Source organism: Strix uralensis, chromosome 5 (genome assembly GCF_047716275.1).
Source record: "Strix uralensis isolate ZFMK-TIS-50842 chromosome 5, bStrUra1, whole genome shotgun sequence".
Classification (NCBI taxonomy): domain Eukaryota; kingdom Metazoa; phylum Chordata; class Aves; order Strigiformes; family Strigidae; genus Strix; species Strix uralensis.
Genome location: NC_133976.1, coordinates 2,275,799 through 2,289,967, shown reverse-complemented (window position 1 = coordinate 2,289,967; position 14,169 = coordinate 2,275,799). Strand labels below are relative to the sequence as shown.

The 14,169-nt window shown below is 47.6% G+C and overlaps 1 protein-coding gene across 1 annotated transcript in view; it reads left to right on the top strand.

The window, feature by feature from the left end:
• Positions 1 to 9,592: 9,592 nt before the first annotated feature.
• Positions 9,593 to 14,169, top strand: part of LRGUK (leucine rich repeats and guanylate kinase domain containing) — a 53,048-nt gene continuing 48,471 nt past the window's right edge. Inside the window, exons 1-5 of the mRNA XM_074869314.1 lie at positions 9,593 to 9,868; positions 10,991 to 11,098; positions 11,751 to 11,832; positions 12,897 to 12,997; positions 13,767 to 13,848. Coding sequence (XP_074725415.1) covers positions 9,659 to 9,868; positions 10,991 to 11,098; positions 11,751 to 11,832; positions 12,897 to 12,997; positions 13,767 to 13,848 — 583 coding nt within the window. The 5' untranslated portion in view covers positions 9,593 to 9,658. The remainder of the gene's footprint in view (positions 9,869 to 10,990; positions 11,099 to 11,750; positions 11,833 to 12,896; positions 12,998 to 13,766; positions 13,849 to 14,169) is intronic.

Genomic DNA, 14,169 nt, shown 5'->3' with positions numbered 1-14,169 from the left:
GTCCCCCCCATGCTCAGAAACACTCTTCAAGGCATCTCTGATCCTCCACGGTGTCTTGTTTGTCCCCTGGCTGGCGGTGCATCGCAAGGGGCCAGAAGAGAGCAGAGTTTCTGGGATTTGAGGGGTTGGGTGCAGACAGGCTGTTGGACTGAAGTAAGGAAGATCTCATCTCCTGGTTGGGACTGACGTTAGTAGAGGGGGTCTGCTGCCATCTTGCCCTCGTGGGCTAACAAGAGAGAGAAAAGAGAGCCAGGCCTCCCCAAGCCCTTCTGACTCGTCATCCAAGACTTTTAAGACTATTCCTTTGCTCATGCAGGCTGCTGGCAGCTGTCCCCACATGGGGACTTCTCCAAATTCAGAATCATCAAGGTTGGAAAAGACCTTGAAGGTCATCTAGTCCAAAATTCAAGGCAGCCAGCTCTGATGTGACACACTCTCACTTACACGGGGGACAGGGAGGGTATTCCCGAGTGGAAAAGCTCAGGGAGGTGCAGCAAGAAACACATGAGGATCAAGGGGAAATGAGTAAATCCAAGCCACTGGCTGCAGGGAACTGATTTAAGGAGCTTGGCTGTGCTCCCAGCAGGCTGAAGAGCAGTAACGCAGCAGTAGGAATCAGCTGAAGGGAAGGTGTCAAATAGACTCACGCCTCTGCCCCATCACCATGAAAACTAAGACCTGCAAAGCCAGGTTAGGCATGATTTGAGCAGCACACAAGCTGCCTGTTTTACACTTTGCTTCTCTTCCCGCTCAGGAGCACCAAGGCAGCATTTCAGGTTTGCCCTTCCTCCCTACATCCAGCTGGGTCCTTTTTATTGCTCGGTGCCTCTTGGTGAATCACCGAGTGAATTTCCATGGGGCTTTTGCAAGCGCAAAGAGCTATCAGAGTGCGAGGGCTGCCTATAAATCTGCTTTGCATGTGGCATGTATTTGAGAGCTGATTGTTTTTATAATTGAATAGTAAATCAATGTATTTAAGGCCAGCGTTTGCCGTTAACACTTCTGAGTATGAAATGCTCTCTCTGTCAATAGTGGGAAGGTTTTATTAGGATAATAACTGCTGAATTAGAGCTTCAGTTCTGGTTTTCTTGAGGTTTTGTTAATGCTCAGTTCAGTGTTTGCTGTTCCAGAGCCAGGAGAATTTGGGGAACATTTCACACCACAGCCAAGCACCATTCAAAATGCGACATGAGATTGAATGTCTGGGGAAACATCTCTCACCTTCGGTACCACATCAACCCCTTTGGAAATGAGGGAACAGCAGATTAATGAGTTTTCTTTCATTAGCACAGCTGGAGTCACTTCTCACCTACCTGAACTACTCCATCCCCTTTCTTTGAGCTTTCAGCTTGAGGAGCTGAGTGCGGTGAGAGCTCTTTGAGACACATTTTGGGGGCTGAATCTGTTTCAAACCACTGATCTCCACTGGGCCAGGCTGGCTGTGATGTGGGTTGCTCTTTCAATTGCCCTGCTGGCTACCAGACAGCCATTCTCCTTTCCTTGATCCAGCGTTGGCCTAGAAGATTTCTCTCTCCTTGGTGCATCCAGAAATCCCCCTTCTGACATGAAGAGCAGGAATGTATCAGGTGAGGCTGTGAATAACTGAGTCTGTGTACTATGCTGTTGCTCATTAATCACTCCAATGAGAAGCCCAGGCGTTTAGGGGAACTGTAGAAGTCCCTCATCTGCATGATTAGCTCTTTCCCAGCTGGTTACAGAAGGACACTCTTTGAACAGCTCCTGTGTTTTTAATGATTCCTTACACGAGTAGTTACCCCAAAAACCTCTGAGCAACGAGAGATGACCCCTTGTGCCATCCTCCCCACTCCCAGTAGTGGATCAAGAGAGTCCGTGTTACCAAATGCAGAGAGGTTGGATGGGAGGACACCAAGACATCCATGAGCACACAGCCACCGACTCCCACGGAGGGGTCACCCCTGCTGTGTGGAGGACATGGAGGAGGGGAAGGTTGAGTAAGAGTGGTCTGGGCACAGAGATGACAACACGGGACTCTCGGCACTGGTGAGGCCGCACCTGGATTACTGTGTTCAGTTTTGGGCCCCTCACTCCAAAAAGGCCATTGAATGACTCGAGCGTGTCCAGAGAAGGGCAACGGAGCTGGTGCAGGGTCTGGAGCACAGGTCTGATGGGGAGCGGCTGAGGGAACTGGGGGGGTTTAGTCTGGAGAAGAGGAGGCTGAGGGGAGACCTCCTGGCCCTCTGCAACTCCCTGAAAGGAGGGTGCAGAGAGGGGGGATGAGTCTCTTGAGCCAAGGAACCAGCGGCAGGCCAAGAGGGAATGGCCTCAAGCTGGGCCAGGGCAGGGTCAGACTGGCTCTTAGGAAGGATTTCTTTGCAGAAGGGGTTGTTGGGCGCTGGAATGGGCTGCCCAGGGCAGGGGGGGAGTCCCCATCCCTGGAGGGCTTGAAGAGTCGGGTTGACCCAGTGCTGAGGGATCTGGTGGAGTTGGGAATGGTCAGGGTGAGGTTAATGGTTGGACTGGAGGATCTTCAAGGGCTTTTCCAACTGAGATGATTCTGCGATTCTGTGATTCTGTGACTGGAGGGGACGCTTTAGAGGTGGTTGGTCAAATATGGAGACGTGGGACCTGAAAGATCTTCTGCAGTAATACGGGCAGATGCTCCCTCCGCTCCATAGAGCCAGTGGCCACACGGCAGTCAGTACAATGGCCCATTGTGGCCAGAGTGGCTACTCGGGTGAGTAAGGGCTCCCGCTGCTAGGACAGAAGTTGCCACGTTGTGATGTGAAGCCTCCCACCCTGCATGTTCAGAGATGGCTTTTGGGCGTCCATGAAATCACACTGTTCTGGCTTTTCTGTCACATTCTTCCCCCAAGCCATCCCTGCCATCAGAATGGTTCCTTGTGCAGCCGTGCTGCAAATTTGCCTCCCCAAATTTTGACTGAGTGATGCCGTGAGTCAGTTGCAAACAGATGCAGAGGAGCACAGGAGGCTGGTACAAAGGTCTCCAAAACAGGGCAGGCACCAAAAGAATCAGACAGCTTGTAGATAAGCTGCGTGAAGACACAAGCACAGCCCTTTCCCTGGAGGCTGAGACCACCATGTGCTCCAGCACCCACCACCACCCCCTCGTTGCCACGATGAGATGAAGAGCGTGGTCTGGCATGTGCTTGCCCCGCAGTGGTGAAGGCTGCCTGTGCAGCGCACGGGCTCTGGTTGGCTCTAACACCTGCTGCAATGTTAATAAAGAGCAGCTCGTGGGTGGTGTTTGAAGATTATTTACACATACATAATTACTGCTAAACCCCCCACGCCGTTCACCTGACAATTTCAAAGGCACCGGCGCAAAACCAAACCCCACAGTGTTGTGCAGCGTCCCTCAGATTTGGCCTTTCTCCATGAGGGGAGAGGGCAGCTGCCAGTGAATGGCTTCTCCGACGTTCCTGGCCAGCCCTGCTTTCCAGGAGTGGTCAGAGGAGCACAGGAATGAAGCAAACCAGGGGAGCAGGGTAACATTTTGGGAGTGGGAACAGCAAACCCTGCCAGGAAATTGTACCCACCTGAAGTGCTAAGGCTTGGACAACAGGCCCAAGCCAGGGTTGACCTATAGATGAATCCTGTATAGTTTATAACTGATAACCATTGTGCTAGTAGGTATTGTGCTGGGTTATAACAAACCAGCCATGCTGCTGTAAGAAGTGCTAAAGTGTTGAAGTATTGAGGCCTGCACAACAGGCCCCGAGCTGAAGCTGCTAACTTAGCATGTGATCATTAACGAAGTATGTATGCTCACCAGTGAAAGATGCAGCTTAGAATTTAATCAGTAGTGAGGATGAAATTCTAAGAGAATGTATCCAACTCTCCTTGCTCAGCCTTGTTCAAGGCTGAGAACCCAAGTATTTGGCCTTGTTAGAAACCCCCTTCGTTCTCCCCCTGAGCTCTGGCCAGGCTTTGGGTGGAATCCAACAGGAAAATGAAACCAGATATTTTCCGCTCAAAACAAAGGTGCCGGTTATTCTGGGTGGCTGATTTTTGGTATATTAAGGCCGGACCCGCTCGCAGCGACTCTGGCTGCCTCAGCTACGGGTGGACACACCGCGTGGGACCTCCCACTCCCCAGGAAAGGCTCAACAAATCCTCGCTGTAACCGGGGCTGCCCAGCGCCTGCGGGGCTGGGTGATGGGAACGGGTGCAAGTGGGGATGGATCTTCCTTAATCACTGTTCTCTCTCTCATGTAGTAATGATGTGATGCATTACCCTGTATTTTCCTATTTAAGTGCACTATTCCGCCTTTTCTTACTGCGTGTTTTCTGTATTACTCTGTTACAACATTTAGTTATCCCCAGTAAAATACACCTACTCTTTTCACTCTGGTGTCCGAGTTTAACTGGTATCCTTAATCAGCAAAACACCAGCCAGGACCATGGAGAAGCTGGAGCTAAAAAGTGATGGCAGCCACTGGGGACACAGAGGGATGAAGACAAGGAGGAGGGAAGTGAACAGATCGTTGACAAGGCATAAAAACCAACATGGCTCCCCGAGGAAGATGGGTGTCAGCCCTTTGGGATGCCCTTGCTTAGCTTTCAGTGTGCAATTTGCACTATGTGATTTCTGTAGCAAAAAGCTTAATTTTCATCCTTTACGCTAGGGAAGGAGGACATCTCCTCGGTAATCCCCTGGCTGGATGTGCTGTGCTGGACCAGGGATGTGGCACTGGAAGGAGGAGTTCTGGGGTGACATTTCCCACCACCCCAACTATTTTCTGTGTCCACCAAAATTACCATTACCACCTGGGCATTTTGTTTCCCCAAGACTGCTGCTTTTTTTAATGGCCCCATTCAAGAACAATCTGTCTCCAGCCCAAAATACATAAGGCTGATTTCACTCCAGTTGCCATCCCTCGTGGAGAGGGGTCTTAAAGGAGCCGTTTCATCTCGGAGCACATGAGCAGGCAGCCGGTCCCTGCACTGCCAAGCCAAACAGATGGGGTGGGGGGAGACAGGGAGGGAGGACAAGTGTGTTTCTGAGATTTTTAATAATCCCTTCTCCTGTCTGAATCATCACAAATCCCAGTGGAAGGGCGGGCATTTTCCAGATGGTAGGAAATAAACTCTGGGACACTTCCACGCTGAGAACTCATTAGCCCTGCTGGCTCTGCTCCAAGCTTGATGGCAGTCCATGTAAACTGTATTTGGATGTGCCCTTTTTCTATCATCTGTTCCCATGAAATCTCCAGCCCCATCTTACGCAGACAAGCTGCCCAGCTAGCTATTAATTTGATTACGTGTGGCCTTTGCTTCTCGGAGAGCTTGGAGCTCGGGTAAGTATCTTCCTGTAAAAACTACTGCATGCTAATCCGAGCATCTCAGCTGCCTTCACGCCACCCATCTGCTCGCCACTCATTTGATGCTAACCTGCCCGTGTGGAGCCTGGGGAATAGGGAGGTATTTGGCTGGCTGCCAGGTTGCAAAGGCAGAGCACTGGACCAAAAAAAACCCGTGTCTATGTACATGTATGCAAAGGGATTTAAGCCCCACCACAGCTAAATATTACTACTGTGCTTTGCAGGAGCTGCAGGGTATTCTCTGTCCTACTGCACACCCCCTGCACCCCACAAACCAGGGAGGGTTCTGCCAGGCAGTATCTGCACTTTGCTGGGTGGCTGTCACTATCACCCACCACAGATGACAGAGTCTCCAGAGCGATTGTGAGGCTCCAAGTCACCCCCTTCTGCCCCAAATCTCCAAGAGCCGCTGGGTGAGTGACAGGAAAGCCCCATGAGCAGTATCAGGTGCTGGCAGGGCTCTGCTGCTGTAGGTGTTTCTGGCTGCAGTAGCAACCTGGCTCGGTGGGAAGGGTGCTCCTTGTGTGGTTGTAAGATGTCAGACTCAGCCAAACTTGTCATCCAGAATAAAAGGTTTCTGCAGGTTTTGTTTCCTCTCTAAAACTTCATAGCTTTTCCATAGCACAAAGCTTGCCCAGATTGCAGCTAGCTCGAAGCCCTTTAAGTCCTTTGAACAAGCCCCGTCTAAAGATAGATTTTTCCGCAACAAAGTTGGGTGAAAAGTGTCCCACCTCCCATGCGGGTGACCCAATTGCCCTCTGTTTTAAAACATGGGAGGCACAGTAAGAAAACCCCCACGGCAGTTGAAAGAGTCAGCAGGACTGTCCCGTTTCATTGCAGCCATGTTTGACACAGTGGAAGCTGTTTCAAGGAGGCTCGGTGAAGCAGCCGGTGCTGCAGAAGAGAGAATCACAGAATCATCTCGGTTGGAAAAGACCTTGAAGCTCCTCCAGCCCAACCATGAACCTCACCCTGACCGTTCCCAACTCCACCAGATCCCTCAGCGCTGGGTCAACCCGACTCTTCAACCCCTCCAGGGATGGGGACTCCCCCCCTGCCCTGGGCAGCCCATTCCAACGCCCAACAACCCCTTCTGCAAAGAAATCCTTCCTAAGAGCCAGTCTGACCCTGCCCTGGTGCAGCTTGAGGCCATTCCCTCTTGGCCTGCCGCTGGTTCCTTGGCTCAAGAGACTCATCCCCCCTCTCTGCACCCTCCTTTCAGGGAGTTGCAGAGGGTGATGAGGTCTCCCCTCAGCCTCCTCTTCTCCAGACTAAACCCCCCCAGTTCCCTCAGCCACTCCCCATCAGACCTGTGCTCCAGACCCTGCACCAGCTCCGTTGCCCTTCTCTGGACACGCTCGAGTCATTCAATGGCCTTTTTGGAGTGAGGGGCCCAAAACTGAACACAGTAATCCAGGTGCGGCCTCACCAGTGCCAAGCACAGGGGTAAGATCCCTTCCCTGTCCCTGCTGGCCACGCTATTGCTGATACAAGCCAGGATGCCATTGGCCTTCTTGGCCACCTGGGCACACTGCTGGCTCCTGTTCAGCCGGCTGGCAATCACCCCCCCAGGTCCCTCTCTGACTGGCAGCTCTCCAGCCACTCCTCCCCAAGCCTGTAGCACTGCTGGGGGTTGTTGTGGCCCAAGGGCAGAACCCGGCATTTGGCCTTCGTGAAACTCCTCCAGTTGGCCTGAGCCCATCGCTCCAGCCTGTCCAGATCTCTCTGCAGAGCCTCCCTACCCTCGAGCCGATTAAAACTCCCACCCAACTTGGTGAAAGACTGACCGGTCAGGTGGGGTTCAGCCCTCCTGGGCCATTTGCAGCCCAATGTGTGAGTCAACGCTGCAGGTGTGTGGTGGGGACAGGCAGCAGTGGTTTCACCCGTCGTGCGTTATGGCTTTGGGCTGCCAGGAGGGCACGTGGGGGGCTGACAGTCACCTCCTGTGCTCACAGGGAGTCCCAGCACAGGAGGGAAGCAGGTGCTGATAATCTTGCAGTTGGGGAGTGCAGGGCTCACATCAAAAAGTTACTTTCCCTGTTTGCAGAAGGTGATATCTGCAGCTGCAGACTATAAAACAGTTTTGAGAAGGAGCATATCCTAGATATTATGAAAGCTTGAAACAGCTACAGCAGCCCTCTGTCCTCGAGCAGCTCCTGCCTGGCTTTCCAGCTCTGGTGATTCAGAAATTGTTCTCCTAGGTCACAAATCCAAAAGCCTCCTAAAACATATTCCCAGATAGGATTCCTCCTTCCCATTCAGGATTTTCCATCCCTTCCTGAGCTGTCCAGCCCTTGCCTTTGCCGCCCTTACCTGAACACAGTCCTAGACATGCATCATCCAGAGCAGAGCCTTGGCAGGGCAGCCTCTGTGCCCAGAGGGCTGTGGGAGGAGGCACGGGGTGCTTAGTGGAAAAGGAGTAAATCCCATTAAGGGTTTTAACATTTATGGCCAGCGAGATAATGAAGGAAGGTAATTTGGGCTAGCTTTATTGCAGTTATCATAATGTTTCCCTGAAGCACAGAGATAAAAGTCAGTGGATAATGTCCATAAGGAGTTTTTAGATCTTCCTCTTTTATTTTTTTTAAGCAATAGCCATTGCAGTCAAAGACGGGTGTCATTTTACAAAGACAGAGAAGGCAATTATGTGATGTTGAAACCCAGAATTATCAGACTCTCAAGGCTCACCTGGCTGTCGTGACCCATGTTGGAGACCCACTGCAATAACCAGGAATCCCCATCCCCAAAATTAAATTGTTTTACCATGTGGAGCAGTGTTCTCACCATCTTTATCTCACAGGGACCTGTATTTGGAGACGTCCTGGCACATCTTTTCTTCCTCCCCTCCTTTATTTTCTGGCTTTACTTTCTCATTTTGTCCTGTTCTGCAATATAAGAAGAAAAGTGGATGATGTACTGGGAATGGGAGAGGCCTAAAATGAGAGAAAACAAATAACTTTCTTCTTTTTTTTTCCTCTGCAGTAATGAACTTGTGGAACTCGCTGCCACAGGGCACGACTGGAGACAAGAGGTTACTGTCCACAACTCAACAAATCACTAAACATGCTCACACAAAACTCCAGTATCTTTAGTATCTTTACATAAGTTTTGTATTGAGTGGATTGGTATCTGTAAGACATATTTTGTGGCTCAAAACTTATTGTTGCCCACGATTGGGGATTTTTATTTCTTCCCCTGAAACACGGTATGATGAGCTTTCTAGTTCCTCAAACAGGAATGCTAACAGATCAGTCATTTTAACACAGTGAAGCAGTGCTTTGCAGGGCTAAACAAAACCATCATCCCAGAGAGTTCACAGCAGCAGCACCCTCTCCAGCAGCCATCACCCATGGGCGCACTGCGTGCCGGGATGGATCCGCACACCCCACAAGTCCAACCATGGAAGCAGTCAGGCTTTTGTGATGATAAAAAAAGCAGGACAAGAAGCAAGGATATTTCAAAAGCTGTCATTTTACTTTCCTTTGATGTGACAGCCTGATCCCTTATTATTTCCCAAATGTTTTCAGCAAAATTATATAGATTTTTCCACCAGTTTTGAAACTGTATTTTTTTTCTTAAGGAAACTCATTACTTCACCATTTCAAACAGCCCCAGACCCTCACCCCAGCAGATGGCTGAGACTCCCAGTATAAATGATCGATGTCACCCATCCTTGCAGACAAAAAATAGGATAACCTAGACTGGCCTGACTAAAACAGCTGACTGGGAGTCAGGACTGCAAACTCTCTGTGTAGCCTTTATTCTTGGTATGGTGCCGCTGAGGAAAGCTGCCATCTTGCACATTGCCCTGGGGCTTTGTGGCTGGATAACGGTGCCACAAAGATGATTTTTCTGACAGTATTGAGTTTGCATCCTGATCTGGTACACACAAATGGAGGCGAACACACTCTTCCCCCTTGTTGTGGAAAAGTAGGGGGGGGGATGAGAAAAGGAAAGGGGCTGTGTGAGGGAGGGTGTGCTGCCTTCAGCCGCAGAAGCATCTCTGCGAGCCGGATGGCACCGCCCACGGGCCTGCGAGGCGGACTACAACTCCCGATATGCTCTGCGGCCTGGCGGCCCCGGCGGGAGAGCCCGGCGTGGAGAACTACAACTCCCATCCTGCAGCGCTCCACCGACGATTTCCTATTGGCTGGCTGGCGGGATGGCGCGAATCCCCTTTCCCCGTAAGGGGGGGTGTTGCTTCTCCCGTCTCCACAGCAACAGGAGGGCAAACAAGATGGCGGCGGCCTGTTCTGGGGTGTGACCGGGTGACGGTCAAGTGCGAAGCACCGGTAGCGCAGCTCCCTCCGCCTCTTCGCTTCTTATTACAGCTCATGGAGCGGGGTGAGGAGAAGCGGAGAGAGGGTGGCCTCGATGAGCTGCTTCCCCCTTCTCATGGACCTCCGCAGCACCGCTCCCAGGGGATCCCCGGGGAGCTGCCCCAGGACAGGCCCAGCCTGCGGCAGCCACAGCTCAGCCTGTCTCACCAAGAGGACGAGCAGGAGGCCGGTGACAAAGAGGAAGAGGAGTCACAGCGCACAGAGGTTCAGCTCAGTGCCCCCCAGCTATTTGGGGAGGGGTGTGCTCCTGAGGGAAGAGCCCTTTCTCCCCTCATCAGTGTAATTGTGGGGAAAATAACGGGGAGTCGATGAGGGCACCAGTAGTGATTTCTCATTTCTCCAAAGAGGGGAAGGGCTGGTTTGGTCTGTTTCCTCTCATCCCTTATTTCTGCCTTTTTTTAGGGTCCCTCCATCCCTGTGGTGTCCAGGATAGTTTTGGATTTTCCCTTTCTCCTTGCTATATAAAGACTAAGCATTAACTGGTGTATGGATTGCCAAATTAAACTCGTTTCCTGTTTATATGCCCAGCCCTGAGACTCAATACGCCCCTGGACCCAAGTGAATTTGTTCTGCCTGCTCTGCTGGGCTCTAAAGTGTCCGCTGTCACAGCATTACCACTTCATATTTTTACCTAGTGGAAATGCATCTGTAGTCTCCATTGCTATAACATGTAGGTGCTATAATTTAGATGCTTACCATTTGAAACATTATTTATCTTGGTCCCTAGATTGGGAATTGTGTGCCTTCTCCAAGCTCTTAGGAATTTCACAAGCCATTGGCTTATTTTCTCATTAAACCTACGCAGTGGTTCATTAGTGCCATCTGTCAAGTACCCTCTTTGGCAAAGATTGTTCTCTGAAGAGTAGGGCTAGCTGCTCATGCTGAACAAATTTAAAGGGCCTCCAATAATGTGCATATTGGGGTGCAGCACTGGGGTTATGTTAGTGCTGATTTGCTGAGATATCCATAATCAATATGAGCTCAACATCTCTGGAAACAGGTCCTGTTTAGAGCTGTGCATTGAAACCAAAAGGTAAAAAAAAATCCCAACAAAAGCTGTTGAACCTTTTTTAAATGTATAGAGCTAGTGTGTGATATGTTTCTATTTATCTGTTTTGAGGGCTGTATTTGTCATTTTTCCTAATGTTTAGTGCATTAGTAGAGGGACTGAGCACTGAAAGCAGCGTTTGATTGAGGACTTTTATTAAACTCTGTTCCCGGTTGCATCCCAAGCAGGCCCCAAATTCTACCGAGTGTGGAATTTCATTTCATATATCTCCTCTTAATCCATTCCTCCCCCTGCCCTCCCTTTCTGGTATTTTATAGGGTCAGTTTGATGGAGTGTTGGATGAAGACACTGTGGCTGAGGGACTCCACAAGCTGGGACGCTCAGCCCCTGGTATTGAATACGTTTATCTCAATCTGTCACTTTCAGTAAGTATAAGCAGAGAACATCAATGTAAAGTGCTTCTCTGCTCAAAGGTTTCCTGTTTTTAACAGCAAATAGTTGGTCTAGTAAAAAAATTTCAAGACACAGATTTTTGTCTCTACCTGTCAATGCCATTTCATGTACATGGGACTTTTGACAAGACACAGCACAGCTCCTGCTGGCAACTGCCATATCGGTATTGTTTTGTTCACTTAGTAGCAACAGCAGTAAGATTTTTCCTTACCCAATCTTTGAGTGTGAAAATGTGTCTTCCTGCTTCAGTCAGCTGAAGAGAAAAAATAGAGAAACATGCTAAACACCTGAGAATGCTGTGTTCATTCGGAAAGTTAAAGTGGTTGTGTCTTTTTAAAGATTACTTGCTGCCACTCCCTTTTCTATGCAGCCTTGTTTTCCTGGCATTTTTCCTAGCTACAGCTATCTCTCCTGGTTGTGTTTTAAAGTCTTTTGACATTTTCTCCATTCATGGCTGGTCTGCAGGTCTAACATCACTCTTGGTGTATGTCATCCTGTTCTGACACATCCAGCTGGAGGGACCTTGGGGCACCTTTTCAATGTCTGCTGCTGCTGTGTAGCTCTTGGGAGAGCGGCTGAGGTTATACAGATAGTTATTAAAGTCTCTTTGCTTTATTTTTCCAGGGTCGTGAGTTAAGTGACATTAACATTCTCTCCAGATACATTCACCTACAGAAGCTGGAACTTTCATATAATAAAATTAATGGTATGTAGTAAATACACTAGTAAATTCTTGGGTTGTGAAATCATTTAAGATGAGAAATGCACTGTACCATGTAGCTTTAGTATCACAAAGCCTGGTCTACATTTTAATGTGTAACTACTCCAGCTCTATAGAACGAGGTGATGGCTAGATCTTCTTGAGAATGATGTATGGACCATTTAGACAGCTGCACCAGCATATGTTTATCAGTGGAAACATGGAGATTATTGTCCAGTTTATTATCCAAAGATAAAATGCAAGCAAGCATGTCAATATAAGATTAAGGTTAAGATTTTACGTGTGCAGATGTCATAATATTTAAAGTTATGCCTCGTACAGTTTTCCCAGCCTTGGGCTTTCCTTTGTCAGGGTTTCCCATTGGCGACAAAATGTGAAAAATTGTATCCTGGATTTAGAAAGGTAACAACAAATGGAGACTGAGATAAAGTCCATCATCTTCTACTCCTTCCCTCTCCCTCGTATGCCCCAACTCATTTTTTAATTTCACATCAAAAGGAATAAGCTGTGGTGGCAGTCTGTTGCATTATTTCTTTCAAGTTCATTTCACTTGAGGTGCTGGAGTCCTATAATAGCAGCACTTTTGTGAGGCAGCACTTCTCCGTGCTCGTTTTACTGATAGTTTGTCTGTGAAGGCTAGGTCTGCACAGAGCAGAGACTTTTCCATAGCAACTAGTCATTTAGTCTTCAGTAAAGGCCTAAATACTTTTCTCCACTAATTAATTAGTTAGGACAGAGGTAGTCTCTCTGTCATCCTAGAGGTAGCTAGAATATAAAACCATATCCTGACTTGCAGACAAATCAGTTTGCATAATGGAAATTTAATGTAGAACTTAAATATTTATCCTTTGTGGTTTAGAAACCATCTTTTTTTCTAGTAGAAGGTGTTAATATATCTGATTTCTGGATTTTAAACATTGCTTTCTGAATGTGTAACTGCAAATTGATTTTTGATTGCTATTGGACATAATTATCCCATTCTGACATGATGATCTCTGCATTTACCTTTGCATTCACGTACAGGATTTGACATTTTGTTTTGTTACTAGATCTTTCTTGTATCAGTCACATGCCTTACTTACTAGAACTGAATGCTTCCAACAATGAACTGACTACGTATTTTGTTTTTAAACCACCTAAAAATCTCAAGGTAAGTTGCAAAAAATACGTTTTATAGGTTTAAATTCAAAACCATTTTCTAAATTTAATTTAGACATTGTATTTGGACACGTGCAAAAGCAAATTTTTATGCTGCCTTTATTCTTCTTTCTTACCTCATTTGACATTTTAATAGCATTTCCAAATGTTTGGGTATTTTATACTGCATGTTTCAGTCTTTTTTCTTTCACACTCTGAACCCTTGCATGCCATGGGAAGGTGTACCGTACAGCTGACTGTTCTAGCCAGATGTAAAAATAGCCAGAATTTTTTCCTTGCTTGTCAAATTCATCAGACCTTTAGTGGGATCAGTTCCTGCCTTTCAAATTGACTGGTGCCAATCCTCATTGTGAAACACATACTCAACGTGCAGCTGTGTGCTAGTCTTCCCTTCGCCGTTGTTTTCTTGTAGCCCACTTTGGGTTATAAAAAGCAGGAGGTTGTTTTGAAATACAAACTTCATGTATTTCTCTGTTTTCTCTGTTAGTTCTTTTTTTTTTTTTTTAGTATGTATGCATAATTACAGGACCATTAATGAGAATGTTGTGGGAAGAAAGTATAGTTTTGGAAGTTCCCAAAATGTGAAATTTATGTGTCATAAAAAACAGTCTTTGTGTTTATGTCCCAGTATCAATATTAATGATCATCTTATTTCTTCCACAGCCTTGATCGCAAGTTTAGTGTAACAGCTGTTTAGTTTCACAAGACAGCTGTAAGTGCTGAAGGAATAAAACTAAATTTCTGTCTCCTTTTTTCTTTAGGAAGTAGATTTTTCACACAATCAAATACCTAAAATGCAGGATTTGTCAGCATACCAGTCACTTACTAAACTCTTGCTGGATTGTATCCTTTATGGAAACTTGAATGGGAGAAAAGTTGCTTGTTTCTTTCTGAACAGCTGTTGCTTCATACAGATACCTGTTTTCTTTGTATTTTTCCTTCATGCCCGTTTTGTCTTTAGAAACAAGATTAAACACTGATTCTGGTGGTGAAACTGCTCTTAATTTACTTAAGCATGCATAGTGTTAGAAGTGTTTGTGCATACATGTCAGGTATTAGCCTGCTAGAGGAACGCAAAAAACCTCCACTTTGCATCATGTAAAACTGAAAAAGTGCCATGTCATACTGTCTTTGCATGGCAGAGGTAATAAATAATCTCAGTAT